This window comes from Pelobates fuscus, chromosome 3 (assembly GCF_036172605.1).
Source record: "Pelobates fuscus isolate aPelFus1 chromosome 3, aPelFus1.pri, whole genome shotgun sequence".
In the NCBI taxonomy this organism is placed as follows: domain Eukaryota; kingdom Metazoa; phylum Chordata; class Amphibia; order Anura; family Pelobatidae; genus Pelobates; species Pelobates fuscus.
The window spans coordinates 339135646-339153485 of NC_086319.1; the positions used below are offsets into that span (position 1 = coordinate 339135646).

General features: G+C 40.2%; 1 protein-coding gene across 1 annotated transcript in view; it reads left to right on the forward strand.

Moving 5' to 3' along the window:
• The window catches only part of TEX9 (testis expressed 9), a 41660-nt gene that overhangs the window by 23341 nt on the left and 479 nt on the right, over window positions 1-17840 (forward strand). Inside the window, exons 8-11 of the mRNA XM_063445704.1 lie at window positions 1577-1659; window positions 2503-2676; window positions 12387-12521; window positions 16965-17099. Coding sequence (XP_063301774.1) covers window positions 1577-1659; window positions 2503-2676; window positions 12387-12521; window positions 16965-17099 — 527 coding nt within the window. The remainder of the gene's footprint in view (window positions 1-1576; window positions 1660-2502; window positions 2677-12386; window positions 12522-16964; window positions 17100-17840) is intronic.

Genomic DNA, 17840 nt, shown 5'->3' on the forward strand with positions numbered 1-17840 from the left:
AAAAAAAAAGTCAGACTTGGCTAGGTCCAGTGAAACAGGCACTACTGTGCTCCCAAAAACCCTGACTCTCTAGTCACAGGTTTGTACAAGAACCGCACACAATATCCAATTACCCCACCACACCATGTGTGCAGGGCAGTGTCCGTAGACAGTCACCTGTAGTAGAGAGCCCTTTCAAGATTGTGTTCAGTGATAAACCTTCCTTTGGTTCCCAACCCAGCATGCGAACAATTGGCTGGAGCAGCACAGGAGCTCGCTGCACTGTAGATAAAGTGAGGTGGAGTGTAATCTTCACAAGCACTGATGGATTCAGAAGCTTTATCCCACCTCTGCCGCGTTCCTCTAACGAGGTCTGCAATGCAGTCGAGTCAGAGGCCATATTAGTTTGCCTTAAAGCCCATTCTACTGGGGTAATGGCAACATCTTGGCTGAGTGGCCATGTGCCTCTCCATAACAAGTCTGCAAGGCAGTCACATTGTTGTCTATTACTATGATCATGATACGCTAGTAGTTAGATATCTTGACCTCGACAGATGCACCTTTTAGGATGTACGGTATTGCAAACGGTGCTTTCATAAAGAAGGCCTGGCCCACCCTTTCAAGTTTAGCTTGTGACATCTCTTGTGTGAATATTTCTGCTAGATGTCAGTAAAAAACACAATTTGACATACTGCTAATTATTTTTTCCTTTGTGGTAGTAGCAGTACAACTTCCCTCACTAATTCTAATACTTTATGTATTTTTTTCCATACACTCGAGTCGTATATTGTATGTATATTATTGACATATGAGGGGATCCATGCTGGGTTATAAAATGGGGAGGTACCTAACACAGTAAAAATCCTTGTTTAACTACTACGGAAAATCATTATGGCAAATAAAATGTCTGGGTGATCTATGTTTTGTTTTCGCCCTCCATGTACATTTTTTTTTAAATTCTATTTTAAAATGCCACATTTGTGTGTAAAGGCAGATAATGTAAAAACAGTAATAAAATAAACAAATGACTAGTGTGCTGCAAGTTTAGTATAGTGTAGTATTGATAAGACCTGCTTACGGTATTCCTTATTTTAGTTTACATAACCATGACGTTTCATCACAATGTTATCTTATTGAGTTGATGACAAAATTATCACTTTTACAGGCGTTTGGGTATTATCTACCTAGTGACTGTTACATATCCACACACCCTGCATCTTTCAAGACCATTGAACTTCTTATTGTGTGAAATCTCAAGTAACATAATAATCTTTGTATGTAAATAAATTTATTTTCTGAGCACATTTGTCAATGTAAAGAACATGTAACCTCTGCACATGTACACATAGTGCCATAGGAGGATACCTGACATGGGTTGAATACATTGAGAAAATAAGCTACTGTGCCATGTGGACAAATTTTGATGTACCTATGTTAGTGCATATTTCTGTACGTGTCTAAAATTATATAGATCATCCCATGTATCCATGCATTGCTTGCTGCTAAGCATAAACAATGCAAAGAAAGCATTAATGTTTTTTTTCCACCCTCTATAATCTCCATGCAACTAATATTTATTCTGTATTACCTACTGCAGAAGCACAGATAAGATTTCTAAAAGCAAAGCTACGGGTGATGCAAGAGGAGTTGGATAACATAACTCATGAATGCAATAAGAAGGTAGGACCTTTGTATGTGTCTGACATTTAAAGGGTTACACAAAGCACCGTTCATCTTGCTTCAGCAGAGACACAGTGCCTGTCAGGGACGGAGGTAAGAGGGCAAACCGTGGCAAAATGGCTTGCCTCCGTACCAGTGAGAAGCACCAGGTTACTCTCTATTCCATAACAAAGCCCATAGCTCTTAGTAGTACAGTTAAAAAGAACCGCGGATAACACTTTTTTTTTTGTGAATTTTTACTTATACGAAAATAAAGTACTATTTTACATTCAGCTGTCGTCCTGAATACCTGCCAATATCCAGTCCTGTCCTGTGGACTAAAGCCTGAAAAGTTAGAGCAGACTTTCACTGCTATTTCCTTGTTAGTTTCATTTCATCCATTGATTTATTTATTTTATACTATACATTATTATGCTATGGTTTTTCCCTTTTTCTCTTTCTATGTATTATGTTCCTACATATCCCTGGAATGAGTAGTGTAATATTCCTAATCTTCTTGTAAGTTATTTTAGTACATTTTATCACAGTATGCACTTGTGAATTTGCACGTCTATTTTAATATCATTGCATTTGATATTGTTTGACTCTATATTGTGCATTGCACTGACACTGATTTCACTTTGCTGCAAAAAGGGTTAAACCTAGCTGGACCTGGCACCCAGACCACTTCATTAAGCTGAAGTGGTCTGGGTGCCTATAGTGGTCCTTTAAGTGTGTGTATATATTTCTTTATTTTTCTTCTATTAAAGCATTTTATAGCATAATATTGATTTTGTTGATCGTGTTCTAAATGGTTTTCAATATTTCTAAGATGAGAACCCCTTTGTTTAAAATAAATGACAGGACGATGAAAGCCGCAATCTTACTTCTCGGGTGAAGGAGCTCGATGAAGAACGTATGCGATTACAAAGGTCCTCGAACATACAGCAGACTCAAGCAGAGAAGTATAAATCTTCATACGAACAAGCAAATAAGACTATTGATGGATTACAAAACCAGCTGTCAGTGCTCGAAAAGGTAACTGCATTTGTGTAGATAAAAAATTTTTGGATGGAGAATTTATTGCCGAGCAAGAAGAATTATGCATTTTTTTTTTTTTACTTATAGAAAAAAGGTTTTTGTTTTTATATAGATGAATAGTTGCTTATTAGAGTTTTCTATAGGTATGGATTGGGAAAACACACAGGTCCCAACAGTTTGAATTTATCGGTCCTTCAAACTTACCAAGACATTGCTGGTAACATTTCAATGATAGTGCCACATTTTGTAATAGAGTGAAAATATATAGTTAAACACCATAGAGAGTCATTGTAATCCTCATGGATCAAATCAGTGTCTCGATAACACTATTAAGAGAATAACAAGATGGGGTCAATTCCTACTCGGAGAAGATGTTTCTACTAGTGGATCATGGATTACAATGTCAGTGTGGGAATAGTGGGATCAGGGGGTGGGAGCAGGACATACGAAAGAGGGGGAAATGGGTTGTGCAAAATGAGGAGAAACAGTGGTGAGAAGTTTCAGTGCTGTTCTCGAAGATGTGGTGCCTGTCAATCCAGGATCTGTGGCGTGTGGTGGCCTCAGTGTAAGTATTGTTTTTGAAAAATGGTGGATCCATTGTGTCCAGATGTAAACTATTAGTGAGCAACCATGCTAGCCAAACCACAATTCCTCTAGCGACCTTAACTCTTCCATCTTTGAATACCACTATGAGAGGACAGGCTGTGTTGTCGGCCGTCAGAGGCATGGGATTACTTTTTTTTTCTATATTTAGAATGCGGATTGTCATGGATGTTTGTGTTTGTATGACTGAGATGTTGTGTGATGTAGAAGGAAAGGGGCCGGCCAAAATGGTGGTGGCTTATCAGAGACTTTCTGAAGGATGGAGGTGATTTTCTTTTAGTAACAGGTGAACATTAATTATTAATTATACATTTTTGCATTCATTAAAATCAGTGCCCTCTGACAGACAGGAGTGTATGGAAATATAAATAAAATGGCCCTTAATGAGAGGCTCCTGATAAGTGCACAGTCTTCCTGGTCAGGGAGGGGTCTGAAAGTTTATTTAAAAAAATATATATATATTTTTATTATTTTACTTTTATTTGCATGACTTCTCTGAATGCATTATCAGTGTAATTAATTAAAATTGTGGTTCAGTCTCTACCTATTGTGCCTCTTTAAAGAAAGTTTAGTACTTTTTTGATGAAAACCCTATCAGTATAGTAATAATTAGCCAATGAAGAGAAATCCTATGGCTTAGGATATTGAGAATTAAACACATTGACATATAGGCTGCTCCTTGTTCTAGCCCACCAGACGACACAAATCAGTCCTGAAGTACTGAATTTATTTTAATGAATATAATACTTGAATAATCAATACTTGAGCTAATTTTTTAACTGAAGAAATAAATCTCATGTAGAAAAAAAATGGTTGAGAACCACTGACATAAATAATAATCTGTCTTATTTTAATTTAATTCACAACTAACTGGGCTCTAAAAGTGAATTCAAAGAGAATTTTAAATGTTTACCCAGAGTAACTGAAGGGAAAGCATTGCTGCCTTAGTTAATGTTTCCAGTTTGGCCTTTTTTTTTTTTTATTTTATAACACCTTAAAGGGACACTATAGTCACCAGAACAACTACAGCTTATTGTATTTGTTGTGGTGAGTAGAATCATTCCATTCAGGCTTTTTACTGTAAACACTGTCGTTTCAGAGAAAATGCAGTGTTTACATTACAGCCTAGTGATAACTTCAAGGCCACTCCTCAAATGGCTTCTAGAAGTGCTTCCTGGGGTAATGTTGCCTAGTGTGCAGCACTGCTATTTAGTGTCCCCACCCTCTGCATGCAGACAATGAACCTTCCTCCTAGAGATGCATTAATTCAACTCATCTGTGTTAGAAGATGCTGATTGACCAGGACTGTGTTTGATTTGTGCTGGCTCTGCCCCTGATCTGCCTCCCTGACAGTGTCAGCCAATCCTATGGGAAAGCATTGTGATTGGCCTAGACCAAGGATAGGCAACCTTCGGCACTCCAGATGTTGTGGACTACATCCCCCATAATGATTTTACACCCATAATGCTAGCAAAGCATCAAAGGGGGTGTAGTCCACAACATCTGGAGTGCCGAACGTTGCCTATGCCTGGCCTAGACCACCACGTCTGATGATGTCAGCACACAGAGGCAGTTCAGGGGCAGAGCCAGCAGCTTCACACTTGAATACAAGTAAGATTTAACTATTTTAAGGGAGGCAAGGAGGGCCATGGGTGCTAAGATGGTGGATTTAACACTATAGGGTTAGAAATACATGTTTGTGTTCCTGACCCTATAGTGTTCTTTTAAATTTAAAATTTACTTTGAATTCTCACCTGAGTGATTAACCCTGGAACATTTACTTCAGCAATACAAAAATAAACTGCATAATAAATTTTTTTTTTTTATTCTTTATTTTTATTGTGCAAATATTAACATACAGATTTGAAATGCCATGGTGGCAGCAATAATCATTCCTTGAACATACATCGAGATGTTGTGTCATAGCGTTTGAGGATTGTGCACATTTTTAAAAGTTTAATAAAACAAGCTAAATTGCGGATCTGAACAGAAGATCTGACTAAGATACATATTTTAACATGTTGGGGTTACACACCACATATATTTGCCACTGGCCCCCGTCACCCCTCATACAGCCCTGGCTAACTGTGATGATGTGAAAACACAATTCCTTATGGTTAGCAAAATTTTAAAGTTAAAACAAGTAAGTTAAAACAACATGGAACATTGGAGCATAATAACGGTACAGGGTGCCTGTTTAGCCAGAGGTGTTACGTATCAAGCTATGGTGAAGCCAATTTAGGCTAGTTAGGGTAATTACTGCTGTGTGTGGCCTGATGTGGTGGGAGGCCTGTGGCAGGATATGGCCCTGCGTTTACAGCTACCCGATGCCCCTCAGTGGGTATCTACAGTCCCAACCAGTGGAGTGTCTAGTAAGGCAGGGTAGGTACAGGACCTTGTCCGTCCCTGGTGAGCTCAGGTAGGTGCAGGCTTGGGGAGTAGCGTCAATCATCACCTGGGACAGTGACCCTCTTCCTTGGTGCCTCTCTTTATGATGGGCAAGATCTCTCAAAGGGTGCGAGGTGTGCCGTTGGCGGTAGGGCTCAGCCATAGCGAGTCGGTGGCATCCAGCCGGCCTCCTCACTTTCTGCGTTGCGGCAGTGATTTGCCTGGTGGCTTGTAGCTTGATGAGGCATTGCCGGTGAGTTGACTTTGCTGGAACTGCACTCCTCCTATGGACTGTCCTCCTCTTCTTAGTGCGAGCGAATGCATGGGTAGCTACAGAGGAGCGGCAGACCAACGCGGCGTGTGGTCGTCGAGTGGAGGCTTCCTGTCTGTGGGCCTGGTTTCGGCTCTTTATGTCAGCAGCCGGAGGTGAGAGGTCTAGCTTGCTGGCACTCCGTTGCCTCTCTTTGAGCTTGCGCCAAAATTCTGTGAGTAGTGAGTCGTTTCCCTCTGGCCTTGTGGCAAGTTGTGGGGTCCTGCGCCCGCCATCTTGGCTTCCGCCGATTCTTCCAGCAGGGACATGTGCTGTGTCGCAGGGCCACCGGGTGGTCGTGATTGCGGTGTGAGTGCTGGTGCCGGGATAACCCCCACCGGCAAGGGGGGGGGAACGGGAGCCCCTGTCGCATCCACCTTTAGCAGCCAGATAGCCAGCAGGAAGATCGGCCGCTTCTTCCACGCCAGCACCCCCAGGTAGGCCGCAGTTGCGTGCCGTGAACAGGCTGCTCATTTTGTGTCCAGGAGTCTTTCAGGTGTTGCAGAAGTAAAGTCTGCTTTTGCCTGCTTTCAGGTAGTTGAGTTTGCTGATGTAAAGGTTCTGAATTAGGGCTCTGCTGGAGTGTTTTACCCGGAACACACTCTGCATGCGGCCATCTCGGTTGGCAGTTGGCAAAAAAAAATTTTGCTCTTATGATAACCAAACATTGATCAAAATGGATTTAAAGGAACGCAGTAGTCACCAAAAAGACTTTAATTTAATGAAGCAGTTTAGGTGTATAGATCATACCTCTGAAGTTTCACTGCTCAATTCACTGCCATTTAGGAGTTAATTGTTTTTTTTTCTTTCTGTTTATGCAGCCATAGCCACACATCCCCTATCTGTGACTGACCAGCCTGCATGAAAACAAAAAAAAAAGTGTCATTTTCAATCCTATGTAACTTACTTTAAAAGTTTTTATCTCCTGCTGTGTAAATTTAACTTTAATTACACACAGGAGGTTCCTGCCGGGTCTAGCAAGCTTTTAATTGAGCAGGAGATAAGAAATGGTCAATTAAACAGAATTTGTTTGCAATGAAGGAAGTGTAAACATTAGATCTCTATTTACAGGAAGTGTTTGGGAAGGCTGTGAGGTGTGACTAGGGCTGCATAAACAAAGTGATTTAACTCCTAAATGGCAGAGAATTGAGCAGTGAGACTGCAGGGCATGGCCTATACACCGAAACTGCTTAATTAACCTAAAGTTGTTTTTGTGACTGTAGTGTCCCTTAAATATACAATATTTTTTGTTTTTTACTTTTAAGATGTAGTTCTGTTCAAATCCACTTCTAAATTCCTGTGTGCCTATTTTCTCGTGCAAATATTTATAGAAGGCACCTGCAGACATATAAATAACTCTTGTGACATGGAAAATGTATTTTCATATGCTCACTGGTATATAAATCTATGAGGCAAGCCATCCCCTATATTAGTGTTCCTCCCTTCCTTAAATTAAATTTTGATCAGTTTTTTATTTTACCTTAACAGTTTCATCCAAGAATTATGTTCTTAGTCGTGTCATTCTTCCTGTCGCTATCTCACTGGTGGCTACAATAAAGAAGTTTCTTAATTTCCAATAATTAAATACAAAAAATATCTAATGGTCTTTTTGTGAGTTATTATATGAGGCTAGAGTAGGGGAATGTAATTTTTCTAATGAATGGGGAAAAAAAAATCAAGGATCTGATTTTGGAAGGTTAAAAATTAGGTAGCAGCTGATCTGCTGTTTGTCTGTAATTGTGTTTGTTCACTAAGCTTTTATTTATTTATTTGCGTGAAAGGGTAGGCTATAAACATTAATAGTAATATCCACTCCCATGAATGCATGTTCCCTACGTATGTGTTATGGATTTATTTACAGCCCTGCACATGGTTGAATTAGTTAAATATTAAAATACGGCTGAAGGTTAAAACTAAACCATTTCCCTCGGGAATGGGAGTGCAGAGGGATATGAGGTCATATTCTATTTTCTTTCTATTGAAATATTAGCTGAGATAAAACCTGGGTGAAACTCGGTAGGACTTCCTAATAAGGGATGATGTAATAATCCCATGATGTTCTTGCAGTATTCAGAGAACATGGCAAGCATACTAATTACTGTAACTACATTTGATGGGGAGGGAACAAATGGCTTTGTTCTATACTTTTATCACAAATGTAATATTTAGTGTTTTCCGTGATAAATATAAATTCTGAAATTCACTTTGGCAGATCTACATTTCTCAGTAAGCAAGGTGAGCTTATTGGAATTTGTTAATGCCGTTAGGAGCAACCGGTAATTTAAAAATAAATAAATAAAAATCAAGTGTCCTTCGATCACTGGGAAAAGACAGACTGCTTTGTGTAATTAAAAGCTCTGTCACCCTCTGAACTGGTTCAGAAGATAGTAATGACTCATCCAAGTTCATGTTGAAGCAGATGCCCCGAAGTAACCGTTTTGGAATTTTGTTTGTCAAGTAGAGTGCTACTCTGGTAGAGACTTGAATTACCAGATGAGATCAGATATATATAAACAGACTGGGCAGTGGCCGAACTAGGGAACCGTGGGCCCCAGTGAAAGAATTTTGTGCCCCCTCTCATACAGCAGATGGTCAAATAATACTCCAAATCCCTCCACACCTTTTTCCTACCACACCTTTATTCCCCCTTGTCTCTCTGTATTATCACACTTACCTGTTGCTCCATATGTCCAGTCCCACCTGTCTCTCTCGGGTTTTTTTTTTTTCACCCCCCACTCAATTATCGCAGCCCCACCTGGCCCTTGCCATTCTCCCTCCCTGTTATTTGTCTCTATATTATGTCACTCACGTTTTAATATTTGTCTCTCCATTTTATCTTGCCCATCTCCATATTTCCAGCCCCACGTGTCTCTCCCCATTTCTCCCTACGCCCTCCTTCCCCACACTTCCATATTTCTAGCCTCTCCTTCCACTGGAGATGGTACTGTTGCCATGCCTTGAGTGATGTCCTTGGTAACATTGATAAGACTCTGCATGTGTTCTTCACAGCAGTATCCTATGTGTGGCTAGAGAAGTAGTACAGTGGAATTGCAGAATCATATCTGTGCAGTCCAGCACTTCTTGCTTGGTATAGCTGCATATTCGTGCAGGGACCCTCCATGATGTGCAGTGAACAACATCATTTAAAAATATAATTATTATGCTTGACTGTAAAAGACTTTCAATGGTCCCCAATACCTTTCTACCACTGGGGAGGCTGCACAGCCAGTAGTTCCAGTGCTAGATTAAAAACCTATTGGGCTTGGTGCTGATGATTAATGATAGAACTAATTACAAAATCCTGTAGATAGAAAACGCTATACCTGCCAGAATTTCAGCCATACCTGCTAAGTGACATGTATCTGGTTAGGGGAATACTGGAGGGACACTTGTAGGATATGTTTTACACACTGTATGTCTATCTGTCCGTCTTGCAATCCCCATGGCTCTCATCTCCTCTCTCACTAAATGCAAATTGTGAATCCTCCCTTGTGTACACTCCTCTGATCCCCTTCTTGCTAGCAGGCAGAAGCTTGCTCTTATCATGTAGCTATGGACAGAGAAAGCAATGCACATAGTGGCTACACTGCCACGGAATGACATGAAGATGTTGGACTGTTAGAGAGGTATGAGTAGCAAGAGCATTTGCACAGTGAATAAAGTAAACTTTAAGTCAATTATTTTATTGGACCAACAGGATAAAAAGATGTATTTTAACCTCAAATTGGCGCATGATGGAATTATTCAGTCATGGATGTTCATTAGATACCTGAGACTCCCAGAATAACAGATGAGCTCTGTGCTGCGCTCCAAGTGAGAGCTGCATAACAGCCCTTTTAAATCAATTTAAGTAATCATGTTTGAGAGATCATGCTCCGCCACGGTGATACTGGGCTGGCAACTATTTTGTGATAGGCCCTGAGGTAATTTCCACAATCAAACTGCTTTAATGCCCCAAAATGAGTCATAGGCCCATCAAATCTATGTATCAAAAACAAACTGTAAAAACTGAAGTGGTCAGGTATCCTATATGTCACATGATAGTGGCAAAGGCATACAATGGGGGAATTGTAGTCCTCAGAAGATGTAAGTGAATACAATTTAAAGGATTTTTACTGGAGTAGCCCACATCAGGTTTATGAAATGCACATTTAAACCCCCCTTGTTACATGTGTATATGTAAAAAAAAAAAAAAAAAAACAGAATAAACACAATTCTACTGCAATATTTAGCAGAGATGGTCGTATTAATAGTTTCATTAAAAAAGTGTCAACAATAGCCTATGATGTCTTTATATAAATACGTATATACCTTTGTGTGTCAATTTTGTTTTCTGTGATGGCTATTTAACTTTCAAGACAAACGTACCAACTTCTACAATCACTCCACATTCAAATCTGTATTTTGCTCCTTGTGTATTGTGGCTTGTAATTACCAAAAATAAACTGAAATCCAATACACACTGTATATCAACACATGAATTGCGTTTCATACGCTGCACTAATTATGCACACAGTATTATTGCCAAAACTGTGAAAAAGTGTTCATTTTAATATAATAAATTAGTATATATAAATGTTACATCAAATTAAAGCCAGTTTTGTCCTTTAAAAAAACAGTTTATAATATATGTTGGTGCAATAAATAACAAATATGGACATTTCAGTTGAAAGCATGCAGCAAACATTCCTTGAGGCCTTATGTACAAAACAAGCAATCTGAAGCTTTGTCCTTAGTGGGTTAAAGGTTGAACTTCATAGACTTATTTTTTCAACCTAGATTTCTACATGTAACTATAGCCAGCCAGTCCATGTACCCCCTCACATCTTGTTTAGGATTAAAGGGACACTCTCTGAGGATTTTTCCAAATCAGCTGTTTTTCCATTTGGATTTAATTTGGGAAAATTCAGATTTTAGTAAATACGGTAACCCTGCATGTTTTAAACTCTCAACTTTTTTTTCCTCTCCTAGCACCTTGATAGCCTCCCTATTGTAGCCCAATCCATCCCTGCTGAAATCATTAAGATTGCAAATGCATAATATTCAATAATATCATTTTAATATGTGGGGTAACTTGTTTCTTGAGAGACGTGGCTGCCATTTTGGGGTTAAGAAGGAAGCTTTTCCTAGTTTGTTCCAAAATTGGAAACGGCTTCTAAACTGGATTTATTTGCCTTCTTTTGGATCAACAGCAAAAACAGGCTGAAAAGAGATGTGTTCACCAAGTTCAGCTTTCTCCCATCTATCTATGTAAATGGAGATATATGCACACCAATCGCTGTGATTTGCCAATCTACTGCTTTCCTGTGAGAAGCAATAGTGCAGGAGCAGTGTCTATGCTCCCAAGTCACTTCATTAAGATGGAACAATTTGTACAGAGAATGACAGAGCAATTAATCCACACAGCCCCCACCTATTCCATGGCACTATAGCATGGAAGGGGAATTGTTGCAGGTACTGGCTCATTTATTTTACTTTTATTAATTAGGACCAGGGGTCCACGTCCCTGGCCTTATATGTGGGAGGAAGGAAGTGCTCTCAAAACATAAGCAAGTTGAGGGTTCTTACATGTTTGTTAACAAGGGTTTTCTTTTACAATATTTTTTTCTTTACCAGAATAAGATTAAAGAGTTTAATTTATATATATTTTTAAATACCTGTCCACAAAATGTTGCCTGTAATTTAAATTGGGGCGTAGTGTTAACACCCAATTTCCACCTAAAAGACATGAATATGTGTTCAGAATACAGTGGTGTCAAATGGTTTACAAAGTCCTTAATTGTTCTGTCTTCGCTAACGTGACTTGGTGTCTATAATTTAGAATATAAAAAATCTATAGATTTCACTTCTCAAACCGGTAGCACATGATGAATATGAATCCAAATATTTATATTTTTGACTTTCTCAATCAGGCATCAATAAATGGAATGGAGTAGGTGCATGAGACTGCAGAATCCTACAGCTCCCAGCATGCACCAACATTTTGGGATGCTGTGTAGTTGATTTGGCAATCCAGTCCATTTCCAGACACCATCTTGGATGTGGAAGAGGCGGTTCTTCTCATAATTGTGTGCTTGGTCCTCCATGTAAAACTCTTTCCAAATTATACAATACCGTTCCAAATGGTTTATCTATAGAAGTCACCATTAAAGTCTATGGGTAATTTTTGTAGATAAATCATTTTTAAAAGTTCTTCTAACAATAGTGAATCATTTAGGAAGCTTATTAAATCATGGCCTTGGTTAGCTACCTGAAGGCAAACATGTCATCCACACATCTTTTTAGATGACAGATTAACTTAAATACATAAGTAATGGTTAGGCAGTTCTTTTTGTTACTTTGGCTTCAGTTGTGCAACATTTGGAAATTTATATAATAACTATATTTTCCTCTTAACTTTATTCAGGAAATAGAAAATCTTAATAGAATACAGAAGCAGTCTGTGACAAGTCACAGCGCCACAGAAGTACGCTTGAACCGGGCTCTTGAAGAAGTGGACAAATACAAAACCGAGTTGAATCTACTAAAACAAAATAACAAGGTATCATTGTGGTGGTAGTGTATTCATTATTATGTTTTCATTACAAGTGTGTTAAATATGGACATATTGCACACACTAGACACCATGTGTTTATATAGGAAAGCCAAAATATTCAAATCGTTCCTTGGTGCTATGCAGCAGATATGGGCACAACCAATGTATCTTGTTTTACATATATATATTTTTTAATTTTCTTTTGTTTTCTATTTGCTTTTTTAATGCACAATCTATATATATGCATTTCATTGAAAATAATGTATCTACTCCATTATGGAGGTTCCTTTTTTTTTTTTAAAAATCTTTATTTTGGTTGCGCAGGTGAGTACAATAACAATACAGACGCCACAACATAGTGCTCATGTATACCAAACATTCAAAACAGTGGCATGGGCATTAGCGCATTTTTTTTTTTTTTTTTTTTTGATTACAGGCTTATTTCAAAAGTTGAACTCACAACAGTGGCAGAAACAATCACATATGCTAAGAGTTACAGGCTTTATAAATTCAATGTTAAACACTAGCTTAAACGTTGTGTTAAAGGCAGGTAAGTAAATACGTCAGGTCAGACAGTCCGGCAGTATAATGTTTAGAGAGCGGGCTAGTTATCACAGTATGTTTAGTTAGTTCCTAATCTTTCCTGCCTCAATTATGTTAGTAGATATGCTATAAACATGCAGGTTTTCATAGTTGTACCAGTAGCTAGTAATCAGGCGTGCTCAATTTTTGGGGGATCTAATCTGTAAACATATTTAAGCACAGCCGCGGTCTGAGTGTGATGATGGTTAAGTAGATTAGGCCAGGATATTCAAGTGGAGTAGGTACGGTACACCGAAAGAAAGTAAAACCCTAATAAAAACATATTGCCTACGTTTGTGGCATACGGTCCACTATGCACGGTTGAAACTTCAAACACACAATGCGCCTTAGGGAAGATAGAATAGTGTTACATAGGCTAAACAAGCTAGGCAGGCTAAACAATACCAGGATGATTATAAGTGTACATTTCAATTCTGTAATATTTAAACAGTACGTTGTAAAAACAAATCATAACCTTTCTATCATTCGCCTGTCGCAGGGATGTAAGGCATGAAAAATTAAAATTAAAAATTAAAAATTGGCGGGACATAGTCCTCAATGGCTGCATAGATGTGGTAGCATGACAGCAGTCCAGGCCGCCGTGCGGCAGTGAGAGTTAGTGAGCGTCAGCCTACACCAGTGTTCGGCTCTGGCCGGGCACATACCGAAAAGTCCCCTGGGGTCTTGGCGTCGTCGATCATGGTTGCTGTTCTCCGGTGTGTAGCCGTGCTGTGAGAGGGAATATGCGGGTCTGGTTGGACGTCGGCTCTTGGAGCTTGTGAGCAGCTTGTGCGGGAGGCCGGCTTAGCAGCCTTGTTCTCTCTGGTGCAGGGGTCCGGGTGTTTGCTCATGCGGTATGGCGCCGCTTTGCAGGTTGCAGATGTCCCTGGGCGAAAAGTGGTTCTGGCTTGAAGGGTGGTCCCCTTCTGGTGTACCTGCAAGCGGGAGCTGGCGCCCGGGAGCTGTATTGATATTTTCTGCCGTTTGGGTGCTTGGCGTAGCCACCGTCGGGTGGCTGTCCTGGGAGCCGCTGGCGGGTGTCTGTTTAAGTGGCGTCGGGTCGTAGGGCGTATCCACGCCACTGCTTGTTCCAGTACCATCTTGAAGGTCTGGCCTTTAGTGTGGAGTGCCGACCAGAGGCTTGCGCCAAGCCGGTCAAAGAACTCTAGAGTGTGTATAGGCGGTTTGATGCGGGTTCTCCTCTTCGCGGGCCGCCCCTCAGTCGCCATCTTGGGTGAGCCCATGCATGGTTGCTTTTCTGCTGATTTTGTCGCTTGGTTGGGGGTGGTGACCGTCCCCAGCGAGGACCGGGATAACCCCCGCCGGTCCATGGGGGGGTAGCAGGGCTGTGCGTGTGTCTCGTGTGGGAGCGGGTCCCTTGCCGGGTGATCGGCCGCCTCCCCCATGCTGCAGGCTCCGCTCCGTTTTAGGCCGCATGGCCGGTTCAGGCTTTACCAGGTCGGATCGGTGCCGGGCTGGTATCGCTTTGATTCCTGTGAGGTACTGCATCTTGCTCCAAGCACCATAAGTTGCTATCCCCTGTGGTTTGGGCAGGATTAGTGGATTCGTGTCTGCTGGTGCTGGAGGATTCAGAATGCACGTCCGGCCATCTTGGCTGTCAGGCCCCGCCCCCATGGAGGTTCCTTTTAAGGGTCACTCCAAGCATCATAACCATATTGGCATCATATGTTGGCTGGTTAGATTCACATCCCAGTCAGGACACCTGACAATATATATCTGTCCACCTCAAATCCTGATAGATTGTAAGCTTGTTTGAGCAGGGCCTTCTGCACTCCTCAAATATCTCCTTTCCCTAACAGGGAACTTGGTCAGGGTACTCCTGGCTTCATAACTTATGGTTTACCCTATAACAAGCTCCAGGGCTCCCTGCTTCTGCAGAATCTAGAAGCTGTGGCCATTACCGTTCATTGGCTGAGATAGTCCGCTTACCACCCTCAGCCAATAACTGACATTCTGTGCAATGAGAATTGACATTAACCGACTTGGCATTCTTTTCTTGGACTGGCTGATAACACCTCCTTGATGCAGCGCTAGGTGGGGTAATCTCCAGATATTCTCTTTAAAAACGCTGCATATATAGACTTATGGCACTATGAGCACTTGAAATCATTGAAGTGGTCATGGTGCTTGGAGTAACGGTCTGTAAATTAATGAAATCTAATAAGATGATTGTAATATTGCAAAAAAACAAACAAAAAACTGAAATATTAGAACTATTTGGATGTCCCTTTCAATACCGTAATAATGTAAGAAAGAAAGGCTTCTTTAATAGTGGGTCCAAAACCAAACCTTATTTGTAAATGGGAGAACATATAGTCTCCTGCATCAGGTAAACATAACGTTAAAAGGATCCCTGCTCAATTTTTTACTTCTAAAATTCAAACCGGCACATTCACTCTTACAATTGGTGGCTCTGTTTGGGGGCAGATTTGGTATACTGGGTGAGATAGACTGGGAATCTGCTTTAAAAATAAATAAATAAATAAAAATAGAAAGGGGCCATTTCACTGGTGCTGGCCCTTTTTAAACTCAGCAAATGTTTCAGAGATGGATGAAGAGACAAAATGCAGACCTGTCTCCTATACAGAATGGGACAGAGAGCTGCATTTTAAGCATGATGTGGTGGCATTATTTCCTCTGTTTATTTACACTCTGTGCACAGGGTGGAAGACATTTCAGCCAAGCTATCTTATAGTAGTTGTGTGCACAGTCGCTGCTAAAGTAGTTAGCTGTGCCTAGGAAATGCTTTTCAAACACTGAGCTGATGTTGCTAGGCAACACAGCTCCGATTTCTTCTATTTTCCTCTCTGGAGCCTTTCAGGTTATTTTTTTTACCTGCCTGTTGCTTTCAGACATGTTTTGAGGCCATTGGCAGCTGTTTTAGGGTCCGTGCATGTCATTTCTTTCTGTGACAAAGCTGATATTCTGAGTGTATTGGTATTGAGCTTAACGGAGGTGAAGGTGAAGAGACCCTCTTCTTCATATGAACCATTCTCACAGATCCCAGATATGTACAAGCAAGGCTGGGAACTTTTGCAGAGAGAATGGTGGAAGAACTACATTGCCAGTCCTGTATATTGAATCTAAGTGATAAGCAGAGTCCATTATTTTTGCCTAGAATAGTAAACCCATTTGTAAGGCATGGAAATACAATGCTAGGGATCCGGAACACCGGATTCACACACAGGTGAAGACTCCAATAAACTAATCTAGAACGGTGGATTTGATTACAGCAGCAAAATCAGAAACAGATCATTGGCATCCCCATTACACGTACCAGGAGTCTGACATTAGATATACACAACAAAGCAAGGTTATATGGACTGCTTTCAGGAACACTGGCCATGAGACCATTAGGAATATGGAGTCGTGGGATTTAGGAATCAACCAGCATAGGAGAAAGAGAGTTCACAGGATTAGAGTGTTGGTACTGGGTAGGTGAGGAGGGAACATGGACACGAGGCAAACACAGTGTCAGAGCTGAGAGTATGTTAAAGAGATAGCATAGAATAGCTTAAAAATATCTAGGTATAGATTACTGCAGAGCTGTTATTCTAAGAGTCCCCAGAATGGAAACTAGACCTCCCCAGCACAGAGTCAAACAGAGAACATAGGTATTAGTATATAACCGTAAATCCCCAGGGGAAACATACATAGTCCCTCCTTGAAAAGAAACTACTCCCTCCAGCTCCATATTGTGGGGTTTTGCACGTATTAGAGCTAGGTATACAGAGCGCACAAATCTCTTCCTTAGGTTGAGCCTTTATGACTGCAGCCAGGTCCAATACTATTTATTTTTCTAAAAAGGATCAACCGTTTTACAATGAATACTGTTGTCTCTTATAGGAAAATGTTAACCAGGAGCGGATAAAAATTGAAGAATTAAAGCTTGAAAACAAGAAGTTGGAGAAACAGAAGGGTGATTTATTAGCTGCATTTAAAAAACAGCTTAAATTAATAGACATTTTAAAAAGACAAAAGGTAAAACAACTAATTTTAGAAATATAAAAAATGTGGCCGTATAAGTGCATAACTGTGTGTTTAACAGTGAAAATATGGAAAACGGACATGGGAATTTAACATTTTAAGCTGAAATAGAGCTTCAAAAGGTGGGGAACTTTTCCAAGCTGGGGTGTTGTTTGCCTTAATCCTGTAATTCCATTTTAACTTCTGTACAGTTTCCAGTTTTAATGTGTTAACCTAATTTCTATTTTAATCCACAAATATGCCAAAGTCCCCATACAAATCTCACTTTAAGCTGTGTTAGCCTGGTTTAACCACCTACACCAAAATAAACCGGGCTAGAGCACAGAGTGGGATCATTAAATGTCCCGGGTTTCATTTTGGTACCATTTCTTTATTACCCCACTTGTAGCCTGTAATACTGTGAAATCTAATCTCCAATTACATAATTAGTGACTAACATTTGGAATTAATCACAGAGCACAGTGTTGGGGGTATTACTGTGGATCCAGAAGTAATAAACCATGGCTTGAGTTCATGAATATAGGTTTATATAATGCATGAATTACTTCAAAGATTTGGTGTCACAGTATGATTTATATAACATGTTATGACTGAACATAGGGCATGGCATATGGTATACTGCAAGTCAGTATAGGCGAGAGGGATGATAACATTTACCCTGGAACTGGAACCCCCTGGTTACAAGCACTTTTATGCTCACGTATGCTTAGAAAATCATTCTGTAATGGAATGTCA